Raw genomic sequence first — 27,311 nt, 5'->3', positions numbered from 1 at the left:
AATTGCTCTCAACAGTCCTGTGTGGAACAGCCATGGATTTTAGTGACGGTTGCTAAAATCATTTTCCTCATACAAACAGAAATCTTCATCTCTTTTCTGTTTCTGAGTAAATAGTACATACCAGCACTATTTCAAAATAACAAACTCTTGATTGAATAATAAAAACTACAGTTAAACACTAAAAAACTCTAAGCCATCTCCGTGGAGATGTTGCCTGTACAACGGCAAAGAGAATGACTGGGGTAGGCGGAGCCTAGGAGGGATCATGTGACCAGCTTTGCTGGGCTCTTTGCCATTTCCTGTTGGGGAGGAGAATATCCCACAAGTAAGGATGACGCCGTGGACCGGACACACCTATGTTGGAGAAAAGTGAACGATTTTTTGTATTTAATCGCATTTGGCGGTGAAATGGTGGCATGAAATATACCAAAATGGGCCTAGATGAATACTTTGGGATGTCTACTAAAAAAAAATATATACATGTCAATGGATATTCAGAGATTCCTGAAAGATATTAGTGTTCTAATGTAACTAGCGCTAATTTTGAAAAAGAATGGTTTGGAAATAGCAAAGTGCTACTTGTACTTATTGCCCTATAACTTACAAAAAAAGCAAAGAACATGTAAACATTGGGTATTTCTAAACTCAGGACAAAATTTAGAAACTATTTAGCACGTTTTTTTTTGGTGGTTGTAGATGTGTAACAGATTTTGGGGGTCAAAGTTAGAAAAAGTGTGTTTTTTTCAATTTTTTCCTCATATTTTACAATTTTTTTTATAGTAAATTATAAGATATGATGAAAATAATGGTATCTTTAGAAAGTCAATTTAATGGCGAGAAAAACGGTATATAATATGTGTGGGTACAGTAAATGAGTAAGAGGATAATTACAGCTAAACACAAACACCGCAGAAATTTAAAAATAGCCTTGGTCCCAAACGAACAGAAAATGGAAAAGTGCTGTGGTCATTAAGGGGTTAATAAAAAGACGAAAAAAATAAATAAAAATGACATGATCTATCTGAATCATGAACGAAAAAATTGGGGATTCAAGATTTAGAATGTGTGTTCTAAAATTTGCTCTATGCAGTTTAAAAAGGGACAGTAAATACCTTGTATATACAAAGCATTTCTGTGTTCTTGCAATAACATCAGTTGTGCTTGTTTTATGTATTGAAATTACCTCACAGCATGTTTATATTCTGTGTATCATTCAATGTCAGTCAAAATCCTCAGTCTCCCCCTTCCCCTCGATGAAGCTGTGCATGCACAATACATTCTAAAGGGGAGTCCCAATGATGTAAAAAGGTAAACACTGAATCAGAGCTTATGTTCCAGTTCACCGTTTACCTGGGTACTTGCCAACTGCAGTGTATTTGTTTGGACTCTGCAACCTATTTTAAGGCTAACAAATTGTGATGACATGCAATCACGAATTGGCTACTTGGCATCCATTTTATTTATTTGTTTTATAGAATTCTTATAATCATCCCTGTGTAAGACTTGGGGGTGGAGACCGTTCTATAAATCACAGTAATGCTGGAGAGAAATTAGAAGGGGGCGAAGGGACAGATGCCGAAAGATAATGACAAATTATTTCAAACACTATTTTTTACAAATATTAGTAAACATGTAAAGGAAATTTGATGGCAGTTAGCATGTGGATAGTCTATTAAAATGAAATTCCTTTTGCTAAATACATATCGTCTACCATCACTAAGTCTAAACATTTTTAAAGCAGACATATTGTTTGCTACAACTGTTTATCAATCACCAAACTCCACCCACCACTTGCTTCATTTGTAGGACCGAATCTGGGATTGAGTCTTCAGGCAACAGGGATAGTCACCATCATATTTCTAAGTGCATTGTTTTGTAGGGCCTATATGTTAAAGCCAATAAAGACAAGATATGTAGAAGGGTTAGTCTTCATATAAAAAAAGACAGTTTTCAGAGCTAAATTACATGAAAAGGGGCAAAATAAAAATCATATAAAGTATATTGTAAGGTTGTTTACTATGAAAAACTAAACATTCTATATTAATATCTCAAGGTGTCTACGGTCCCTTTAAAAGAAGCAATAATCAGCGAGTAGCCGAATAATCATCAAAAACTCACAACACAGAATATAAGCACCCTGAATATAATCTGAAAGCTTAGCATAGCTTTACCTGAGCCAATAATATCTGGGAAATTCTGACAGAGGTCATCATGCTGAGCTCTACAAAAGCACAGACACTGCCTAAAAAAACACCAGAAACGAACTTCTCACTCACACCCCTTTACACCCTGATCCCTGTGGCATGAAATAAGCACTCCTCCCAGAGAGCATGTTATGTTCCCTTATATAACTTGTTGGTACTAGAACTGTAATGTACCCCCCATAAATGAAAGATACCTTTGTATAATAATGCTTAAAAGAGACGCTAAAGTTAAACTTGATTCAGATAGAACATGCAATAAATTAATTTTAAAAAAATAAAAAAATGTATGCATACTTTCTGAGTCACCAGCTCCTACTGAGCTTGTGCAAGAGTTTGCAGTTCATACATATAAGAGTCTGTAATTGGCTTATGGCTGTCACATGATACAGTGAGCAGGGAAACAGAAGCAATCTTTGATATTTATTACAAGCAAAAAAAAAAATCTGATAATTTGAAATTAAAAGTAAGTGCTATTGTCTATTGTGCATTTGTGGATTATGCAATTCTACTGTATGCAACGGTCCTTTACATTTTGGTACTTTATAAAACATAAGAATAATCATTCATTTTATAATGAAAATTAAGTTACATCTTTCTTGTGTAGTACAAAAGGAGGACAAAAAATAACCTTCAAAAATTGGTTTCCCTAAAAAAGTCAAAATTACCAAATATTCTCTATTTTTTCTTTATAGGGGAATTTTCCTTTTTCATCAAAAAAAAAAAAAAAAATATTTGCTTGACTAGGATTTGAACCTAAGATTAACCAGTTGAAAGCCAGCTCAAGTCATTTTCATTCAGCTTAAAGTGACATGTACTGTACAGTTTTCTCCCTTTTTTATGTGTTCCCAATTATCAATTTAACCTGCTGGAGTGTATTAAATGGTTTCAAATAACTCCTTTACCTTTATTATGTCATTTGAAATAGCTGATGTTGCCCATTGAAAGCGGCCCATAGGAAGAAAAATGCAATTACTGCAATATAGGCTATAGAAAAAAGGTATGTGAGAAAGGGGAAGCAGCAGAAATTAGTCTTCTAGTGAGTTAGCAGAGACAAAGTTCAGACAATTAACCGGGGTGTTCATCCAGCTACTTATAATGCACCCTTATCTACATACTTGAATACATTGTACCTTTAAAAAGGGACATGAAACCCATTTTTTTTTAATTATTCAGACAGAGCATACAATGAAAAAAAAGAACCCAAAAACCACATACCTTTCCAATTTACTTCATACTTTTGTTATTCTTTATTTGAAAAGCATACCTAGCTAAGTTTGTGAGCTGGGAGCTAGCTACTGATTGGTGGCTGCACATCGATGCCTGATGTCATTGGCTTACCAACATATTCAGCTAGCTCCCAGTAGTGCATTGCTGCTCCTTCATTAAAGGATGCCAAGAGAATGAAGCAAAATTGATAATAGAAGTAAATAGGAAAGTTGTAAGCTCTATATGAATCATGGAAAAAAAAAAAAAGGTTTCAGGCCCGTTTAATGCATTGCCTCTAAAAATGCTCATTATGTCATATTTAATAAATAATAATACATACATGATACAAGAATGACTGTGAAAAGCATCTATTGAAGCAACAGACAGGACAAAATATAATTTTATATATAAACGGCAGAGTGTTATGCACTGCATTACATCAGTCACCCTCATTGGCTCCAGTGCCATTTGTAAGGATAACATCATTCATAGCATCCATCCACAGTGATATAAGTAAAAGGCATCACCTATACAGCCAGATGAGATCTCATTAAAGATAATGTCGCATGTTTAAGTGACAAACGTCTCTTCTTGTGATGAGTTGGCACACATGTAATAATACATTGTACATCCAGACACTTCTTTTGTTAAAGATATCACATGAATGCCATCGGAGATCCACTGTAATGAATGCTACGATGCGCAGATTACTCTGACATGTGACCTTGCTGGTTTGTTTGAAAAGAAAACTCCAGCAAGGAGCTTAACCTCATCCCCCTGAAGAAGGGCCTCGTCTTCCTGGTCTCCAGCCGCATGTTCCTCCACCATCACCAGTCAATGGGTTATAACCTGTATAGGGCATAAAGATACAGGCATTATGAATACTGATTTGACTAATATATGGAAGATACGTGTAAAGAAAATACCTCCTTTATGACCATCTTTGACAGCAAAAAGAATTATATACAAATATTTGCATATTGAAATAAATATATACACTTAAAGGGCCGGTCAATATTACTAAAATGCAAAATGTAAATATCAGTACTGGTGCATCAGTATAGAGAAAAGAAATGCATCTGCATCATAACATTTGTATTGGTAAATGTAATATTTTAAGAAAATTTACTTTGTTACTGGCATCTTCAATTATGGTGCCACATCTCTACCGCCCCTGTCCTCAGGAGGATGTACATGTTATGATGGACAGGCTTTACCTTCTAATCAGAGGTATCCTTTTGCGCATGTGTGCGCGTACACAGCACCGCTTCCCGCACACTCACATCAACTCCCTGCGCGCACTTGTAGCATAAAAATGAATCAGCCCTGCTGAGATTTAGCACATGCTTATATTGTGAAACTCACATACGTATATGCTAAATTGATTGGCTACAGGCACCCACGTGACTCCAGAGGACTTGAAAACCGGCGCAAACTTCAAAACACTTGTTTTCAAATATTATGCATTAATTCTTCAATTGGTTAGTATCAAAAGGATTCATTTTTATTGACAATAGCCAAGAGTGTTGACTGGTCCTTAAGCATGGGGTAGCAGGAAATATGTAGATCTAAAAACATACTAATTTTATACATCAGTAAATCTGTATATGTTCACTGTTACAAATAACTTGCCAGTTTATGCGCTATTTAATTCAACAAGGTCTAGTTAGAGTTACATTCTTCTACCACCTCCTCTTTTGTCACCAACAGGGTTAATAGTCAACTGTTCCCTCATCCTATATAGATGCTAGAACAAACCATGAACTAAATATGAAGATCAATGACAACCAATGGAAGAAGCACATAATTATATTATCTTTAAACTCTCATACTCACCACTCCCTCTTAGAGGTTTCCGTTCAGGTTTGGGATTTGGAGCAGATGAGGGTGCAGAATTGCTAGGGGCTGGGCTCTCTGGCTGAAGAGAATAAGGTAGTAAATCAAACAACACATCTGCTTGATCTAGAGTAATCCAACTTCTATGTCTCTCAGATCTTCTAAATCTCAGCATGTTATGACTCACCTGACTCAGACGGGTAGGTGCTTTATAACTCTTTCCTTCTTTCATGCTCTCCCAGCTCTCAATCTTCTGGCGCCTCTTCTCTTCTTCCAACTTAGAATGACAAGAATAGGAAAAATGAGGCTCTGATATACACAATGACCTATTCACATTTGACTATTGTCAAGTTAACATGTGTGTTTAATAATATTATTTACCAACATATTTTGTTCTATTACTACAAGAATCAGCTTTTTATTTATTTTTTAAAAGAAGCAGTTATTCTGTTTTGAAAAAAACTAAATAAAAAAAATATAATAATAATAAAAAAATTATATATATATATATATATATATATATATATATATATATATGTGTATAAAATGATTTGTACAACAAAACCTCTAGAAAGCTCCCTCAACAAGGTTTTGCTTTCAGACTCCCACAAACATTTTTATACAGATAGATGCAGAATAATGCAAATAATGCAAAAAGTTAAGGTGTCAAATCTCCTACTTAGACATATCTAGCCTGAAATTAATTTTCTCTACCATCAATTATTGATGCTTTCAATTCCAGACCTAGTACATATGGCCAACTGAAATAAAATCAATCCATAAAAAAAAGAGAAGGATGATACCTCATTGCTCTTTCAGTTCTAGTATGTGCAACCTATTTTATTTATATGTGTAAATAAGTTTTTAATGTTGCAATTCATTTGTTGAGTTGTGGTGGAGAGTTTCTGTCACTCTTTTATTCACCAAAAATACACATTAATTCTCCTAGCTACAGCCATATTCCTAGATTTAGGCTTTTGATAAGAGCAAACTGCATAATTTTGATGAGCTCCACAATACACAGGCTGTCTGAATTTGGAAATTTCTGGAAGTAGTTCTTTACCAATATGTTATTATACAAACAATAAAAAAGGGGTTTTAAATGAGGCTGGCAAGATTTTCCAGAACCAAAATGTGCACAGCCATTAAAGACTTATAAAGGGTGTCAAAGGCGATTTTGCCTAAATAATTTAGCTCCCAAAACATTTCAGTGTTCTATGTTTAAAAACTTTTATTAAAAAAAAAAAAAAAAAAACAACCTCAAAGCATTAAAATATTATCTGTCTCTTTGTACCCCTAACCCTGGCCTCCTGTGTCAGTGCTGGTTTTGTCGCCTCACCTTTCCCCTCCATTCTGCTCCCCCCCCCCCATACTCCCATCGGCTTATTAGTTAAGCATAAGAAAATACATCTTATAGAAACTTTATTTTATTGTCTCTATATCCCCCTTAAATCCTTCCCATGACAAGGGTACTATATTAAGGGCCCACAGGTGACCCTAGCTTATTATAAGAGGATAAAGGTTCACGAACAGCTTTATCATATGTCAAAGGAGAAATATGATCATATTTGACCAATGGATAAATAAGAGGTTTACTTTTAATATTGTATGTTATTTACCTACAAGTGTTATTAACGGTTATATCTCATTGAGATTCTGTACTAATTTCCCAATTAAGGTCTTACATTTAATATATGCTACAAATTTAATGTATCAGTGAGACCTGTATAATACTGTCCACATTGGATTTGTAAGTAATATCACCTTGTTATGCCTGTACATTCTATAACCTCAATAAAAATTATTAAAAAAAAAAAAAAAAAAAAAAAAAAAAAAAAACACATCACATCTCCAATGTCTTGTTGTGTACATGGAAATAATCATTACATACCTTTATAGGTTTTTCCAAGTAAGAACTATGGAATAATTTTAACATTATGCTATTCCCTTAAAAGCATTTCCCTCCTAATGGGTAAGAACATTTCATAAAAATTCATTATGCGAGAAGATAATTTAATGTGTTTTCAAAATAAAATTGTTTATTCGTGTATGGAACATATATATTCCACCCTTCTAGATGCATCTTTTCTACATCAACTTCTAAGAAATAAACAAATCTCTTGGCAAAAAGACATGACGCAAGTCTTCATGTTGCTTATTGGACCAATGAATTAATTTCAAAATACTGTAGCTATGTCTTCACTGCTTATATTTCCTTTGATTTCATAAACCTTGTTTAAAATCGCTCATCATCATCTGCTTATTACATTTCCTGTGTGGTTATGCGGTGAGAGCACACAATCCCAATTTCACTTATTTTCTATGATTCATACGAGATATGATGTATTATATCTGGCATACACAAAAGTCTGCATTTACATTTCCACAACACCAGCTGCTCTGGAGAAAGGAACTAGCTGCCAGTATTTGTTTTATGTTAAAGTGCCAGGTTTTCTCACTGTCAGAATGACTATTGTGATGCAGTGTGCAGTTCCTGCCAGCAGTCTTCTCACAAGTCATCTGCTAACGGGGAAGCTTAATGGCAACCAGCCTCACTAGATGCTGACATAAGCAATACATTATTTTGTAGCGATATATTGCAGCAAAAGACATAAATGCACCGACTATAAAATCCTAACCTCCATGGGGCAAAGTTTAAATGTTTACAAGTAAAGCCATTTAAATGCCACTTTATGAACTGTTCTAAAAGTAAAAGCTCAACATTGTGCACACTCACTCATTGAATGCCTGAAGTGCAACTGGCCAGAAAAGGCAACTGCATATGCCAGTTTATCCAGATGTTTTTTTTTTTATAAATTGTATTGAATTTTTTGGTACACAAACAAAAATAATAATGTGAAGATTCAACAGTAGTTAAAATTCACAGGGAAATATGTCAATTTTTACTAATGAGGACAGAAGACAAATTATCATACCTGATATCTATAAGTGTAAAAAGTATACAGAGAAAACATATTACTGAGAGCAAAGTCTAAAGCAAGTCTATAATTTCAAAAAGGGAGGGAAAAAAAAAAAAAAAGAAGAATTTAGGTTAGGACAGAACAGGGCCGGGTCTGCGAAGAGTGGTTGTGACTCTGCTCTCTCCCGTGGAGTTTCTACAAACATAATCCAGGGCTCCAACATATTTAAAAATTGTTCCTTTTGGCCTAATATAGCTGCATATAAACTGGCTAATTGGTAAAAATATTTAATTTTCTGAGTACCAAGGAAAAAAACAGAATTTATGCATACCTGATAAATTACTTTCTCTTGCGGTGTATCCAGTCCACGGATTCATCCTTACTTGTGGGATATTCTCATTCCCTACAGGAAGTGGCAAAGAGAGCACACAGCAAAGCTGTCCATATAACTCCCCCCTGGCTCCGCCCCCCCAGTCATTCGACCGACTGTTAGGAGAAAAAGGAGAAACCATAGGGTGCAGTGGTGACTGTAGTTTAAACAAAAAAATTTAACCTGACTTAATTGCCAGGGCGGGCCGTGGACTGGATACACCGCAAGAGAAAGTAATTTATCAGGTAAGCATAAATTCTGTTTTCTCTTGCAAGGTGTATCGAGTCCACGGATTCAACCTTACTTATGGGATACCAATACCAAAGCTTTAGGATACGGATGAAGGGAGGGAACAAGACAGGTAACCTAAACGGAAGGCACCACTGCTTGCAAAACCTTTCTCCCAAAAATAGCCTCAGAAGAAGCAAAAGTATCGAATTTGTAAAATTTGGCAAAAGTATGCAGTGAGGACCAAGTCACTGCCTTACAAATCTGTTCAACAGAAGCCTCATTCTTGAAGGCCCAAGTGGAAGCCACAGCTCTGGTGGAATGAGCTGTAATTCGTTCAGGAGGCTGCTGCCCAGCAGTCTCATAAACCAATCGGATGATGCTTTTCAACCAGAAAGAAAGAGGTAGCCGTCGCTTTTTGACCTCTCCTCTTACCAGAATAGACAACAAACAAAGATGATGTTTGTCTGAAATCCTTAGTTGCTTGTAAATAGAATTTCAAAGCACGAACCACATCAAGATTGTGTAAAAGCCTTTCCTTCTTAGAAGCTGGATTAGGACACAGAGAAGGAACAATGATTTCCTGGTTAATGTTCTTATTAGAAACAACTTTAGGAAGAAACCCAGGGTTGGTACGCAAAACTACCTTATCTGCATGGAATACCAGATAGGGTGAATTACACTGCAAAGCAGACAATTCTGAAACTCTTCGAGCAGAAGATATAGCTACCAAAAACAAGACTTTCCAAGATAATAACTTAATATCTATGAAATGTAAAGGTTCAAAAGGAACCCCTTGAAGAACTGAAAGAACTAAATTTAGACCCCATGGAGGAGCCACAGGTTTATAGACAGGCTTGAATCTGACTAACGCCTGTGCAAACGCTTGAACATCTGGTACTGCTGCCAGACGCTTGTGTAAAAGGATAGACAGAGCGGATATCTGCCCCTTTAAGGAACTAGCTGATAAACCTTTCGCCAATCCTTCTTGGAGAAAAGACAAAATCCTTGGAATCCTAATCTTACTCCACGAGTAACTCTTGGATTCACACCAACAAAGATATTTCCGCCATATCTTATGGTAAATTTTCCTGGTGACAGGTTTTCTAGCCTGTATCAGAGTATCTATGACTGATTCAGAGAACCCACGCTTGGATAGAATTAAGCGTTCAATCTCCAAGCAGTCAGCTGCAGAGAAACTAGATTTGGATGCTTGAATGGACCCTGTATTAGAAGATCCTGCCTCATTGGCAGTGTCCATGGTGGAACAGATGACATGCCCACTAGGTCTGCATACCAAGTCCTGCGTGGCCACGCAGGCGCTATCAGAATTACCGAGGTTTTCTCCTGTTTGATTCTGGCTACCAGCCGAGGGAGAAGGGGAAACGGTGGAAAGACATAGGCCAGATTGAAGGACCAAGGCGCTACTAGAGCATCTATCAATGCCGCCTTGGGATCCCTGGACCTGGCTCCGTAAAGAGGAAGTTTGGTGTTCTGACGGGACGCCATCAGATCCAACTCTGGAATGCCCGAAAGCTGAGCCGGCTGAGCAAATGCCTCCGGGTGGAGTTCCCACTCCCCCGGGTGAAAAGTCTGACGACTTAGGAAATCCGCTTCCCAGTTGTCTACCCCTGGGATGTGAATTGCAGATAGATGACAAGAGTGATCCTCTGCCCACCTGATTATCTTGGTTACTTCCTTCATCGCTAAGGAACTCTTTGTTCCTCCCTTATGATTGATGTATGCTACAGTCGTGATGTTGTCCGACTGGAATCTGATGAACTTGGCCGCCGCTAGCTGAGGCCATGCCTGGAGCGTATTGAATATCGCTCTCAGTTCCAAAATGTTTAATCGGGAGAAGAGACTCTTCCCGAGACCATAGGCCCTGAGCTTTCAGGAAGCCCCAGACCGCGCCCCAGCCTAACAGACTGGCGTTGGTCGTTACGATGATCCACTCCGGTCTGCGGAAGCACATTCCCTGAGACAACCACCAGAGAAGAGAATCTCTGGTGTTCTGGTCCAGTTGGATTTGAGGAGACAAATCTGCATAATCCCCATTCCACTGTTTGAGCATGCACAATTGCAGTGGCCTGAGATGAATTTGAGCAAAAGGGACTACGTCCATTGCTGCCACCATTAATCCGATTACCTCCATGCACTGAGCTACAGATGGCCGAGGAATGGAATGAAGAGCTCGGCAAATGCTTAGAAGCTTTAACCTTCTGACCTCCGTCAGAAATATTTTCATTTCTACCGAATCTATTAATGTTCCCAGGAAAGGAACCCTTGTGAGCGGGGACAGAGAACTTTTTTCGGTGTTCACCTTCCACCCGTGAGACCTTAGAAAGGCCAGAACAATATCCGTATGAGCCTTGGCTCTGAGAAAAGACGACGCCTGTATTAAGAAGTCGTCCAGATAGGGTGCTACTGCAATGCCCCGCAGTCTTAGGACCGCCAGAAGGGACCCTAGCACCTTCGTGAAAATTCTTGGAGCGGTGGCCAACCCGAAGGGAAGGGCCTCGAACTGGTAATGCTTGTCCAGAAAAGCGAACCTTAGGAACCGATAGTGATCTTTGTGGATAGGAATATGAAGGTACGCATCCTTTAGATCCACGGTAGTCATATATTGACCTTCCTGGATCATCAGGAAGATTGTCCGAATGGTCTCCATCTTGAAGGATGGAACTCTGAGGAATTTGTTTAGAATTTTTAGATCAAGGATTGGTCCGAAAGTTCTTTCCTTTTTGGGAACCACAAACAGGTTTGAGTAAAAACCCAGTCCTTGTTCTGTAATTGGGACTGGATATATCACTCCCATCTTGAGTAGATCTTCTACACAGCATAAGAACGCCTCTTTCTTTGTCGTGTCTGTAGACAGACGAGAAATGTGGAACCTTCCCCTTGGAGGAGAGTCCTTGAATTCTAGAAGATATCCCTGAGCAACTATCTCTAATGCCCAGGGATCGGGAACATCTCTTGCCCAGGCCTGAGCAAAGAGAGAGAGTCTGCCCCCTACCAGATCCAGTCCCAGATCGGCGGCTACCCCTTCATGCTGTCTTGGTAGCAGCTGCAGGCTTCTTGGCCTGTTTACCCTTGTTCCAGCCCTGCAAAGGCTTCCAGGTTGCCTTGGGCTGTGGAGAGTTACCCTCTTGCTTTGCGGTCGCAGAGGTTGAAGCAGGACCGCTCCTGAAGTTGCGAAAGGAACGAAAATTAGCCTTGTTTTTAGCCTTAAAAGGCCTATCTTGCGGGAGGGCATGGCCCTTTCCCCCAGCGATATCCGAAATAATTTCTTTCAACTCAGGCCTGAAAAGGGTCTTTCCCTTGAAAGGAATATTCAGTAACTTTGTCTTAGACGACACATCGGCCGACCATGATTTAAGCCAAAGCGCTCTGCGCGCCATGATGGCAAAACCAGAATTTTTCGCCGCTAACTTGGCTAATTGCAAAGCGGCATCTGTGATAAACAAATTAGCCAGCTTTAAGGCCTTAATTCTATACATAATTTCGTCATATGAGGTCTCCGTCTGGAGCGACTCCTCCAGCGCCTCAAACCAGAAAGCCGCTGCAGTAGTTACAGGAATAATGCAGGCAATAGGTTGGAGAAGGAAACCTTGTTGTACAAATATTTTCTTTAGTAAACCTAATTTCTTATCCATAGGATCTTTGAACGCACAACTGTCTTCAATTGGTATGGTTGTGCGCTTGGCTAGTGTTGAAACTGCCCCCTCTACCTTAGGGACCGTCTGCCATGCGTCCCGCCTGGGATCAGTAATGGGGAACATTTTCTTAAAGATAGGAGGGGGAACAAAGGGTACACCTGGTCTCTCCCACTCCCTATCCACAATATCCGCCACCCTCTTCGGGATCGGAAACGCATCAGTGTATACAGGGACTTCAAGATATTTGTCCATTTTACACAAATTCTCTGGGACCACCATGGGGTCGCAATCATCTAGCGTAGCTAATACCTCCTTAAGCAGCATGCGGAGGTGTTCCAGCTTAAATTTAAATGCTAAGGAATCTGATTCTGCCCGCTGAGAAACCTTTCCAGTGTCAGAAATTTCTCCCTCGGACAGCACATCCCTCACCGACACTTCAGAGTGTTGTGAGGGTACAACAGATAAATCCTCCAAAGCTTCTGATTGCTCATACTCTGTTCTTAAAACCGAGCTATCACGCTTTTTAGGAAAAACTGGCAGTTTGGATAAAAATGCCGCAAGGGAATTATCCATGACTGCTGCTAATTGTTGTAATGTAATAGGGGCCAATGCGCTAGAGGTACTAGGCATCGCTTGCGCGGGCGTAACTCGTGTCGACACATGGGGAGAGGAAGGTGGGCTATCCTCATTACCTTCTGTTAAAGAATCATCTTGGGATACATTTATAAGAGAAACATCGTGATCTTTAAAATGCTTAGATACATTAGCACACTTAAAACACAAATGTAAAGGGGGTTCCACCATGGCTATTAAACACATAGAGCAACGTCTATCTGTAGGCTCAGACATGTTAAACAGACTTAGACAGCACTCAAATACTGAAAAATACAATTTGAGAAAAAACGGTACTGTTCCTTTAAATAATAAAAAGCGCACACTTTTTTACTAAATCTCAAAAATGATCCAATCTTTCTGAAATTTTGACCACACTATCTTAATGCTTTGGAATGATTGCACAGTAAATTTCAAGTCAATTAACCCCTTATTGCCCGAACCGGAGCAACCTAAAGCTGACAACCGGTTAGCAAACTACAGCACCGTGCCACAGCAATCTGCTGTGGCCCTACCTTGCCCCTGGGGATTAATTTGATGGAAATAAGCCTCTATGAAGTCCTCAAGTATTCTTTGGACCCTCCACGTGAAGCTGCATGAAGCTGTCTGTAATATGAACTGTGCAACTGAGGCGCGAAATTTAGGCCCCCTCCCTCTCCACTCCGGAGTTGTGGGGCCTTCCAAACCCTCAATAGGTGTCTAAAATTCTGCCATGTGGAATAAAAACCCCTCAAAAGTAATAAAAACTTGTACAATCATCATATTTTCAGTATAAAATAATCGATTGCCCTTTAACAGTGTCCACCAGTCTTTTAGCCCTGTTAATTAAGCCTTCCTTCTATACTGAGTGTCAGAATATGGCTTACCTTCCCCACATGGGGATTCTTGTCAGTCTTCTAGCATTACTAAGTCTTGACTAGAAAAAGATGACTGAACATACCTTGTAGCAGTTAAGCCTGCAAACTGTTCCCCCCAACTGAAGTTTTCTGGTACTCCTCAGTCCTGCGTGGGAACAGCAGTGGATTTTAGTTACAACATGCTAAAATCATTTTCCTCTCAGCAGAATTCTTCTTCACTTTCTGCTAGAGAGTAAATAGTACAAACCGGCACTATTTAAAAATAACAAACTTTTGATTGAAGATATAAAAACTACAAATCTAACACCACATTCACTTTACCCTCCCGTGGAGATGCTACTTGTTAGAGTGGCAAAGAGAATGACTGGGGGGGCGGAGCCAGAGGGGGAGCTATATGGACAGCTTTGCTATGTGCTCTCTTTGCCACTTCCTGTAGGGAATGAGAATATCCCACAAGTAAGGATGAATCCGTGGACTGGATACACCTTGCAAGAGAAAGCATGGTATTTCTTGTTTCCAATAACAAGAAATGCATATTCTGACCATTGTAAAAAATTGTAGTTGTTTATTTTGTCTAGATGCAAGGCCTTGAATATGACTATGTAATAAGGTTTGTAGTAAAAGAGAAGATAGGAGCGCACACACGCATCTAAGTGCAGATTATATAACCAACTGTAATAAGGTTTGTTCTGGAGTTGTTCCTACTAAAAATGAAGTGCAACAACTTTGATCCCATATACCTCTTACTGATCTACACTGCCACCCTGTATGAATACAAGTTCCCTTCTCTCCACAATCATGGAAACAATTTTCACGGCTCACCTCCTTGCTAGCATAAATTCTAGAGGGGTATAAATACCATCGGTAAGTAATTTTAAAGTAATTTTATTTTAGATTCGCACTTAAAGGATTAGAAAAGTCAGCATTATATTAACATACACAAGGTTCATAAATTATCATGTAATACATCTGAACTTACTATTTCTCAAAACCGAAGCCTCTAACACCGTTTAAAACGTTTTTTATTATATCGATGTGATGTCAAGATTCCCAGCCCCACCAGAAACGGCTGCCCTACTCATTCTCTAAACCAGTGGTTCTCAACCAAAGTGAGCTCAAGGCCCAGTAAATTTTAGCTAGACATGTCCAGGGCCCGGTAGTTGTGTGTGTATATATATATATATATATATATATATATATATATATATATATATATATATATATATATATATATATATATATATATATATATATATATATATATATATATATATATATATATATATATATATATATATATATATATATATAAGCAGTAGGGGCGGGCTGATCAGCCAAGCAAATAGGACCTGGGCCGAACTACCAGCAAGTAAGGGGGCCACAAATGGCATCTCCACAGATCCTGGTGCATTCCTTAAGCTGGAGTTTTCAATTGCCCTATCAGTAACTAAGCAAGTAAGTGTGGGTTTAGTGGGGGCCCTGGTGGGGGTCTGTCGCTGTGAGGGCCATGGAGTGTGGGGTCTGGCCCTGGAGGTTGGGTGCCCTTTCTCTGGACCTTAATGTTGGGGGGCCTGGCTCTGGAAGTTGAGGGGCTTGTTGGGGGCAGGTCAGGGAGGCTACCATGTTCATTTGCATAAAATGTAATACATTTTGGTCAGTGTGAGACAGTCTTCCTGGGGCCTTGATTAGTCTCAGTCTGCCCCTGGTGTGCAGTGGGGTAAGAGTGTGCAGTGGGGGCATGACAGGTCGGGGCCCACCAGCAGGGCTATCACGGCCCGGTACTGGGCCACGGCCCGGCTGTTGAGAAACCAGGCTCTAAACCACCCACCCATTTGTAATAAATATCCATATTTTTACTCCCACAAAAAAAAATGTGCATTTTTTCCTGATCTCTCATGCATGGGCACAGCAATAACAAAAGACTTTTTCCAGATCTTCAGCAAAATTAGACGCATGCGTATAGGGACCACAACTGCAGTGACATCTGAAAGGGAACTTTTGAACAAAATGAGCATGCGTTAACTTCAGCACACAGTCAAGCTATACCCGGAACGAAAGGGAGAACACAGGTTGCCCACCGTGATTGGCTTATGCAAACGAGCCTCACGATGGGTTTGGAAATCCTCCAACTTTCTAGCCGTAATAGCAAGAGAACGGATAAAACTTTGCAGGGCAAGGTATTTGATAAAATATTTGTTATTAGCAACCTTGTACAATTCGAAATAGAATTTTTTTTACCTTACCATCCCTTTAAGTACATCTATCCTTTTATTAAATGGGCCACTCCATATCGATATCAGTTTCCCCAAGATAGGATGAATCTTGCCTTCGATAATGGTTGAAGGATATTAAAGAATGGATATACATTTGCTATGGCCCTTTTTAATCTATATTTGGCTAGGAATGCAAAATGTTGTTAACCCTAGAGCAAAGCTGAAGATATTAGAACCAGCTAAATTTATCATCTGGATCTAAATCTTTATAATTTTGATAGGACAAAGAAATTATTGATCAATGTGTCCGCTATCTTATAAAGTCCCCCTATTTGCCCATTTATTTACCACTAACTGAGACAGGGGTGTTTAATAAATCCAAGTGGGTTGCTTGTTTATTCAGACGTCAACACTTTTGTCTATTTATTTTTTTTGTTAATAAATGATTTAATTGAATTTATAACATAGAGAAAATATATACATACCAACAACAAATAAAAATAAAATTACAAAGGGGCGGAGCCAGAACGCCATTTAAGATGGCTGCTCCTCTTTAGAGCTCCTGATAGTGGTTAGAGGTAAGGCTGTAATTTAACACTCCCAGAGATTGTAAGATTAGCAGGGAGATAGAGAACGATATCCAGAACAGAACGGCATCTGTTAAATCAGCCGACTTCCCACTTGCCGGAATAAGCACCAATTTCTGAGGCCTACACGGACCAGAGTAATGGCGGACACCTGATCCGGTGCTGTGATGTCTGAGTGGCACGAAGCACAATTCACTACCGGGTAAGTGATCCAGCTACATACACATTAACATCTGAGCCCTGAGTGCTGTGTATGAAATCGCACCAGATTTGCATGCTCCAAGCAAATCTGCTTTCTAGGATGTGACACACGTGGCCAGGGTTACTACAGGCTAGATAATATAACAAATTACCATCGCAGCACAGTATGAGCCCACACATGCAGCAAGGAAAGTTATACAGAAACCTGTTACACTCAGCTAATTCTCGACAAGACACTTCATTGCAGGCTGTGTGTATTCTCTCAATCTAAACTGAAACACCATTGTGGCAACTGCTTCTGCAGGTTTATACATGTGGAGATTTGTAACCTCTTGATAGTACTACAAGCCTCAGTTCTCAACTCAGACATGTCTTCTAGAAGGTTGAACAAACAAGATAAAGTCACTAAAATTGGTACAGGCAGTACAGGCAGTGTAAACACCTTTTTCAAAAACATTGATAAGCAGAAGGCTATGGAAGCTAATCCTGACCCAAACCCCTTAACTTTGCAAGACACTATTGAGTCAGATACAACATCTCCAATGAGAAACACTGACTCAGATGAAGGGGGCCCTGTCACACTCAAAGCAATGGAAACACTTATCAACCAAGTGAAATCCTGTATTTAAGAGGAGTGTGCGAGTCTCAAAAAGGACTTAAATAATCTCAATGTGAGAGTTGAAACTCTTGAAGGCGATAGGGAGATCACATCAGACATATTAAACCTGTCTAATAAAATGCGCAACCAACAAAAACATATACTAGAACTAGAAACAAAACTAGATGACATAGAGAAAAGGACAAGGCGCAGCAATTTAAGATTAAAAGGTGTCCCAGAGGCTGTCCTAGGCCCTCATTTACGTAACTATCTAGATGGGCTATTTAGATCACTGTTGGGTGATGAACATCCAAATTCCTCTACCATTCAAATGGAACGTGCACACCGCTCCCTAAAACCAAAACCTCCAGATGATGAGCCGTCCAGGGATGTCTTGATATGTTACACGACATTTCAAGAGAAGGAATTAATCCTGCAGAAGGCCCGCCAGCAGCTCACTTTCCAATACCAAGGGGCAAAAATCAAATTCTTTGCAGATCTCTCAATAAGGACATAACAAAAAAGAAGAGAATTCAATGCTCTCACTCTCCACCTGCGTAACCTGAACATACCCTATAGATGGGGTTTCCCTGTTCAAGTCCAAGTTGTTAAAAATGGGAGAAGATTCGACTGTACACATCCAGAAGACATTGCCTCCTTCTGTGGTAAATTGGACATCCCCTCGCCAAATGTAGCTCTGGAGAGCCCTTCAACGTCCTCAAGAACAAAGAACCTTTCTTCACTCTCTGCATACCGCAAAACTTGGAGTGACATAACCAAGCATCCTCCCAGTAAGAAAGATCAGTCCCAAGAACCCCAACAAGCAAACGCAAGAACACAAAGCCTCTCCTCTGCTTGAGGTTGAAAGTAAATCTACAAGAATACTCTTGCACTGGGATTAAACCCTTATATCCAATGACACCCTCTGGACAAGAAGATGATCAACCAACCTGGGAGGTATCACCGAATCTACCGGAAAACACTTTCTGGCTGTAGGATTAAACCAGAAGAACGCTCCATTTTGAATATCTAAAGACGTTCTCTAGACAAGAAGATAATCATCCAGTTTGGAGAGGTCATCGAGATTACCTGAAAACTCTTTGGGGGGTAGTTATCAACGTGTCAACTTTACCTGCCTTTGCCGGCCCAATACGCCCGCCTAAGCTCGCCTACCTTCGCCGCGGACCTGAAAAAATTAGCCTGTTATCAATAAATCTGTCAAAAAACCGCGCACCAAGTACGGGGCGATGAGCAGCGGACTGTGAGAGTTATCACTCATCCGATCTCGCTGTTCTTCAGCTTTTTTACAGCTTTATTGCTAGCCTGTCACTAAGCACTCACACTATACTACACTGTTCTACCCCCTATACCGGCGCCCCCCGCAACTAAATAAAGGTACTAACCCCTAAACCGCCGCTCCTAAACCCTGCCGCAACTCTTATAAATGTATTAACCCCTAAACCGCCGCTCCCGGACACCGCCGCAACCTACATTATACCTAGTAACCCCTATCCTGCCCCCCCTATACCGCCTCCCTCTATAATCAAGTTATTAACCCCTATCCTGCTGATCCCGCACCTCGCCGCAACTAATTAGTTTAACCCCTAAACCGCCGCTTCCGGACCCCGTCGCAACCTATATTAAACTTATTAACCCCTAATCTGCCCCCCCTACACCGTCGCCACCTATAATACATGTATTAACCCCTATCCTGCCCCCCCTACACCGCCGCCACTGTAATAAATTTAACAACCCCTAAACCTAAGTCTAACACTAACCCTAACACCCCCCTAACTTAAATATTAATTAAATATTAATATTTCTATTATTAACTAAATTAATCCTATTTAAAACTAAATACTTACCTTTAAAATAAACCCTAATATAGCTACAATATAAATAATAATTACATTGTAGCTATCTTAGGATTTATTTTTATTTTATAGGTAACTTTCAATTTATTTTAACTAGGTACAATAGCTATTAAATAGTTATTAACTATTTAATAGCTACCTAGCTAAAATAAAGAGAAATTTACCTGTAAAATAAAAACTAACCTAAGTTACAATTACACCTAACACTACACTATACTTAAATAAATTATTCCTATTTAAAACTAAATACTTACCTGTAAAATAAACCCTTAAGATAGCTACAATGTAATTAATAATTACATTGTAGCTATTTTAGGATTTATATTTATTTTACAGGTAACTTTGTATTTATTTTAGCTAGTTAGAATAGTTATTAAATAGTCATTAACTATTTAATAACTACCTAGCTAAAAGAAATACAAAATTACCTGTAAAATAAATCCTAACCTAAGTTACAATTAAAACTAACACTACACTATCATTAAATTAATTAAATTAACTACAAATAACTACAATTAAATACAATTACATAAACTAACTAAAGTACAAAAAATAAAAAAAGCTAAGTTACAAAAAATAAAAAAAATAAGTTACAAACATTTAAAAAATATTACAACAATTTTAAGCTAATTACACCTAATCTAAGCCCCCTAATAAAATAACAAAGCCCCCCAAAATAAAAAAATTCCCTACCCTATTCTACATTAAAAAAGTTCAAAGCTCTTTTACCTTACCAGCCCTTAAAAGGGCCTTTTGTGGGGCATGCCCCAAAGAAAACTGCTCTTTTGCCTGTAAAAGAAAAATACAAACCCCCCCCCCCCAACATTAAAACCCACCACCCACATACCCCTAATCTAACCCAAACCCCCCTTAAAAAAAACCTAACACTACCCCCCTGAAGATCATCCTACCTTGAGTCGTCTTCACTCAGCCGAGCCACCGATGGAACCGAAGAGGAGATCCGGAGCGGCAGAAGTGATCCTCCAAGGGGCGCTGAAGAAGTCTTCCATCCGATGAAGTGATCCTCCAGGCGGCGCTGAAGAAGTCTTCCATCCGGGCGATGTCATCTTCCAAGCGGCGCTGAAGAAGTCTTCTATCCGGGCGATGTCATCTTCCGAGCGTGGTCTTCAATCTTCTTTCTTCAGGATCCATCTTCATCCCGCCGACGCGGAACATCCTTCTTTCCCCGACGGACTACCGACGAATGAAGGCTCCTTTAAGGGACGTCATCCAAGATGGCGTCCCTTCAATTCCGATTGGCTGATAGGATTCTATCAGCCAATCGGAATTAAGGTAGGAAAAATCTGATTGGCTGATTGAATCAGCCAATCCGATTGAGCTTGCATTCTATTGGCTGATCGGAACAGCCAATTGGATTGAACTTCAATCTGATTGGCTGATTCAATCAGCCAAATCAGACTTTTCCTACCTTAATTCCGATTGGCTGATAGAATCCTATCAGCCAATCGGAATTGAAGGGACGCCATCTTGGATGACATCCCTTAAAGGAGCCTTCATTCGTCGGTAGTCCGTCGGGAAAGAAGGATGTTCCGCGTCGTGCGGGATGAAGATGGATCCTGAAGAAAGAAGATTGAAGACCCCGCTTGGAAGATGACATCGCCCGGATGGAAGACTTCTTCAGCGCCGCCTGGAGGATCACTTCATCGGATGGAAGACTTCTGCCGCTCCGGATCTCCTCTTCGGTTCCATCGGTGGCTCGGCTGAGTGAAGACGACTCAAGGTAGGATGATCTTCAGGGGGGTAGTGTTAGGTTTTTTTTAAGGGGGGTTTGGGTTAGATTAGGGGTATGTGGGTGGTGGGTTTTAATTTTTGGGGGGTTGGTTTGTATTTTTCTTTTACAGGCAAAAGAAAAGTTTTCTTTGGGGCATGCCCCACAAAAGGCCCTTTTAAGGGCTGGTAAGGTAAAAGAGCTTTGAACATTTTTTAATGTAGAATAGAGTAGGGAATTTTTTTATTTTGGGGGGCTTTATTTTATTAGGGGGCTTAGATTAGGTGTAATTAGCTTAAAATTGTTGTAATATTTTTTTAAATGTTTGTAACTTATTTTTTTTATTTTTTGTACTTTAGTTAGTTTATGTAATTGTATTTAATTGTAGTTATTTGTAGTTAATTTATTTTATTAATGTAATGATAGTGTAGTGTTAGGTTTAATTGTAACTTAGGTTAGGATTTATTTTACAGGTAAATTTCAGTTTATTTTAGCTAGGTAGCTATTAAATAGTTAATAACTATTTAATAGCTATTGTACCTAGTTAAAATAAATACAAATTTGCCTGTAAAATAAAAATAAATCCTAAAATAGCTACAATATAATTATTATTTATATTGTAGCTATATTAGGGTTTATTTTAAAGGTAAGTATTTAGTTTTAAATAGGATTAATTTAGTTAATAATAGAAATATTATTTAGATTTATTTAATTAATATTTAAGTTAGGGGGGTGTTAGGATTAGACTTAGGTTTAGGGGTTAATAAATTTATTACAGTGGCGGCGGTGTAGGGGGGGCAGGATAGGGGTTAATAAATGTATTATAGGTGTAGGGGGGGCAGATTAGGGGTTAATAAGTTTAATATAGGTTGCGGCGGGATCCGGGAGCGGCGGTTTAGGGGTTAAACTTTATTTCGTTGCGGCGAGGTCCGGGATCAGCAGGATAGGGGTTAATAACTTTATTATAGAGGGCGGCGGTATAGGGGGGCAGGATAGGGGTTACTAGGTATAATGTAGGTTGCGGCGGTGTCCAGGAGCAGCGGTTTAGGGGTTAATACATTTATTATAGTTGCGGCGGGGTCAGGGAGCGGCGGTTTAGGGGTTAATATGTATACAGTAGCTTGCGGTGGGCTCCGGGAGCGGCGGTTTAGGGGTTAATCAGTTTATTATAGCTTGCGGTGGGCTCCGGGAGCGGCGGTTTAGGGGTTAATAACTTTATTTAGTTGCGGCGGTGTAGGGGGGGGACAGATTAGGGGTGTTTAGACTCGGGGTACATGTTAGGGTGTTAGGTGTAGACAGCTCCCATAGGAATCAATGGGATGTCTGGCAGCAGCAAACTTGTACTTTCGCTATGGTCAGACTCCCATTGATTCCCATTGAAAACCAGGTACGCTGGGCCGGAAAAGTGCCGAGCGTACCTGCTAGTTTTTTGATAACTAGCAAAAGTAGTCAGATTGTGCCGAACTTGTGTGCGGAACATCTGGAGTGACGTAAGAATCGATCTGTGTCGGACTGAGTCCGGCGGATCGAATCTTACGTCACTAAATTCTACTTTTGCCGGTCTCTAGCCTTTGATAACTAAGGCGAATCAGCCTCGCCACAAATACGCTGCGGAATTCCAGCGTATTTGAGGTTGACGGCTTGATAACTACCCCCCTTTAACTCTCTCTTACCAGTTCGACATCCAACTGCATTGAGACACTAGTTTCAGGTACATTCCACGCAGAACTATACCCAGATATCAGATTCGATGATGGGTCTTGGAGGGTAAGCTACAGTTATTTTTATGTTGAGAACAGTATGATTCCATGACTGCCTTAGCTGAGGTTTTTATCCATCCGGAGGTCCTCGGATATACCTCTCTAACTCACCAAGCCTGCTGGGCATTTAGCTTCTTCATGTCTACCTAAGATGCCTTTTTCTGGTTGTTTTATTGATGCTTTCTTATATTCATGTTTGATGTTGATGTATTATATTATGACTAGCCTTATCTGTTCTTACAGAAATCCTAACCTTCTTTGTTAGGACTTACAGGTTTTGACACCTGAGACACTATAAGTCCCTGTTGAATATCTAATGACTAAGAGACTAGATTTCATAATATACAATGGTTTATCAGTTATAACTAGTTATCAACGTGTTAAAAAGGTTACACCAACTCTGTACTGAGATGTATGTTGTTCCTACACAATATTCTTGTGCCCATATAAAAGTTTCATAACTTAGATAGTTTAGATTAATTTATATCAAAAATATTTTTTGAGTCACGCAATAATACAAATTGAGGTATACAAGTTAAATATTTAGTTTTTCTAGATGTTGCTCCTCAAATACTGAGAGACCCTTCCTCTGATAATTTTGTACTAATGTGTTACGAGTTAGACGATGATTGTTGTATTTAAAACGTACCACTGACCTTCCATGTGTTTCGCCACCTCCTCTTCCAGATTTCTCATTACTCCTTATTCAATAATGATAATGCCTTACCATTCCACTTCTTGACCCTCTAAGTCTTATATTTACAACTAATATCTACATTCTTCTTTCTTTTTTTTTTTATTCCATTTAATCACCCTATTCACCGTAACTTTCTTTCTTCTACCCTTATCTTTCACTCCCCTCAATCAAGGAATATCTAATAAGATATTATATACACTACTTAATTTAGAACAAGGCTTGACACTGTTAATATGTGCCTGCTTAACATACTTAATAACCTCAGAATAGCTACCCAGAACGTAAAAGGTTTCTTATCTGCCCAGAAACGGTCGATAGCGTTACACGACTTTCACAAGAGACACCTCGACATAGTCTTCATCCAAGAGACTCATTTTATGAAAAAAAACAAACCCAAACTCCCTACCTTTCACTTTGATACACACTTTGCCAGCTCTAACGCAACTAAGAAAAATGGGGTTAGCATTCACTTCAGAAAGGGATTACCTTTTGACCTCCTATACAAAAACCAAGACAATGATGGCAGGTTCCTTCTTTTAGTGGGGCTCTGTTATGGCAGGCCCATTACCCTATTAAATCTTTATGCCCCCAATAGGCCCAACCCGTCATTCTTTGGGAAAGTTATGAGGTTACTGCTAGATCAAGCTAAGGGACCCATTTTTATAGCAGGAGACTTAAATTTCCCCATTGAACCTATAATGGATGTTTCCACTGGGAAATCCTATATGTCCAATAAAATTATCAAAGCCAACTGGCTCGCACTACAAACCATACCCACCTTCGATACTTGGAGGCTAACCCACAATGAGACCAAAGATTACACTTTTTTTTTTCACCCTCAAAAAGTTTATACCCGTTTGGATTATATATTATGTAATAAATCCTCCTTACATTTGCTTATAGATTCCAAAATATCCCAAACCCCCTGGTCGGACCACGCAATGGTCATTAGTTCCTTCAAATGGCCCCAGAAACCTGGGATCAGAGATTCTTGGAGACTCAACGACGCGATTTTTACAGACTATCTTACGCTTAAACACATTACAGAAAAAACTTCACTATTTTTTTATCTTAATGATCCTAAGCTTACTTCTCAGGTTAATAATTAGGAATGATTAATGAAGCCTGCTCCTAATAAACCTTGCTTACTTATTTCAAGACTCAGCTTTCCTTCTTCCTCATCTGTTAATAATTAGGAAGCCTACAAATGTTTTAGTAGAGGGGAATTAATCAAACTGACTTCACAACACCGCAAGCAAATTGCACAGGCCTACTCCGCGCTTATACATAACCTAAAAATTAAGGAAACAGAACATAAACTTAACCAAACGTCAATAGAAGTCTGATAAATCCTTTATTCGATCGGTCCAAAATAGAGATAGTCACTCCTCATACACGAGTTCAGAGATAGCAAACAACTTCTCAGAATATTATGGCAGACTCTATAATCTGAATACCTGCGATTGCCCAGAGGAGAATCGTAAACATGTAGAAAATTACCTTTCACAAATTATACTTCCCTCATTGGATGACGCGGGTAGAGAGGATCTGGAGTCTCCCTTTACATTGACTGAATTGCAGGCAACTATTAATCAATTGACACCGGGCAAAGCAACTGGACCAGATTTACCCCCAAATTTTACAAATTACTAGCGCCCCATATTAATTCCCATCTCCTAACTCTATACAACTCTACGGGAAATACATCTACTTTTTCTAAACAAATGCTTGAAGCTAACATTACTGTCATCCCCAAAACAGGAAAAGATCCAGAAAGGGTTGAAAATTACAGACCAATTTCACATTTAAATATTGACCTAAAATTATACACCAAACTCTTAGCAAATAGGCTCAAACGATACCTCCCTAAGCTAGTTAATGAGGACCAAGTGGGATTTATTCCTTCCCGAGAAGCTAAAAATAACACTACCAGACTTCTTCAGATAATTCACACTACCTCAACCTACAATATGCCACTCGCCCTACTGTCAACAGATGCTGAAAAAGCATTCGATAGGGTGAATTGGCATTTCCTCTGGTACGGAATCCCCCAAAAATTTATAGATAAAATATTAGCGATTTATTCAACCCCTAATGCAAAGGTAATAGTTAACAACACTTTCTCTTCCAACTTCAAAATTTCTAATGGCACCCGTCAGGTGTGCCCCTTATCACCCGTTTTATTTGCTCTCTCAGTAGAGGTGCTTGCAGCCAAAATTTGAGCTTCTCTGGAGGTAAAGGGTATCCTGTGACACCAAAGTCCTGCTTTTTGCAGATGATATTCTATTCACCTTATCCAGTCCTACTACATCTTTACCTGCACTTATTGACATTTTGGCCGAATACAAGCGATTTTCAAATGTTTCTATTAATATGGGTAAATTGTTTATTATGCCGATTAGAACCTCCCCTGAAGAGAAAGAGTTTATCAAGAATCAAACACCCTTTGTCTCAGTTAGTCAGTTTACTAACTTAGGCCTTATCATTCAACCCACCATTTCAGAGATTATCACGACCAATTACTTAAAACTAAAACAAAAGGTTGATATAGACCTAAATGCTTGGCATCGCTCTGGACACTTGTCCTGGCTGGGACGGATCAACGCAATAAAAATGTCCATTCTACCAAAAATCTTATATATATATCATTCAGACGTTGGTCCTTGCCCCGTCAATCACATACCTTACCAATCTACAGAAATGTATAAACAGATTCATCTGGTCTTTTAGCAAACTGAGAATCCCGGGTCACACCTTATATTTACCTAAGAAACAGGGAGGTCTAGGTGTCCCTAATATCCTAAATTACTATATAGCGACGCATCTCTCACGCATTGTGGCCTGGAATCAAGTCTCCGAGCCCAAAATCTGGGTTACCTTGGAGGATCAGATCCTTCAGCCCTCATTGATATGTGATATCTGTTGGATGCCGAGTAAATTTAGATCTCTCCCTACCCCATCAAACCCATTTATAGAGGAAACTCTACGTATATGGGCAAAGATAATAGCTAATAACAAAATGATCTCATCTCATTTCTCTCCTCTAACACCCATATTAAATAATAAAATAGTCCCAGGTTTGAATCTCACTTAACAGGTTAATGCTTTAATACCTTCCGCCAGGGTGCCCATCTACTCAATGCTATGTGCAGGACACATTAAAACATTTCAAGAAATGTGTGATGAGATAGGGCCTCCACTTAATACTTGGTTCTCCTATTTCCAGATCAGACATTTTCCACTAAACCACCCAGATAAAAAACAGTTCAGCAGACCATACACTCCCTTTGAGCTGATGTGCCTCCTACCCATTACCCCTAAACACCTGATCTCTTCTACATATAAATTATTACTGTTATCAGACTCTCAAAAACCCTCTTCATTCAGAACACTTTGGGAAAAAGAACTAAACGTGCAACTCAGCGACTCTAGCTGGGAACAATGTTTCAAATCTGTCAAAAAATCCTCAATATCGGGAGCCAACTATGGAGCTGAATGGTCGCATATCATGTTAACTCCGGCTATATCTTTTGGAAAATACCTTTTTTGACCGTTCAGATCCCTAAACTTTAATAATATTGGTGACCTAGAGACTCTGGAGTTCACAATGCTTGGAGTAGAGGAGCAAAAAATATTTAAGATAAACGGATCCTATTCATCTTGAAAAACGGGCCTGCAATCTAGTCTCCTCAGGAGTGACCAATTTTTAATTTAGACCTACCCTACCGCAGCAACCTTATCTGGAGGAGACTTGAGTGT

The 27,311-nt window shown here is 39.3% G+C and overlaps 1 protein-coding gene across 2 annotated transcripts in view; it reads right to left on the bottom strand.

Annotated features, from left to right (window-relative positions):
* Window positions 1-3,762: 3,762 nt before the first annotated feature.
* SELENOS (selenoprotein S) overlaps window positions 3,763-27,311 on the bottom strand; it is a 40,560-nt gene continuing 17,011 nt past the window's right edge. Inside the window, exons 4-6 of one of the 2 annotated variants that reach the window (XM_053717591.1) lie at window positions 5,434-5,523; window positions 5,247-5,328; window positions 3,763-4,259 (exon numbers count right to left, since the gene is read on the bottom strand). In XM_053717591.1, the coding sequence (XP_053573566.1) occupies window positions 4,180-4,259; window positions 5,247-5,328; window positions 5,434-5,523 (252 nt within the window). In that variant the 3' untranslated portion in view covers window positions 3,763-4,179. The remainder of the gene's footprint in view (window positions 4,260-5,246; window positions 5,329-5,433; window positions 5,524-27,311) is intronic. The other variant, XM_053717592.1, reaches the window with a different exon arrangement.

Source organism: Bombina bombina, chromosome 6 (assembly GCF_027579735.1).
Source record: "Bombina bombina isolate aBomBom1 chromosome 6, aBomBom1.pri, whole genome shotgun sequence".
Classification (NCBI taxonomy): Eukaryota; Metazoa; Chordata; class Amphibia; order Anura; family Bombinatoridae; genus Bombina; species Bombina bombina.
This window is presented reverse-complemented; position numbering and strand designations above follow the sequence as displayed.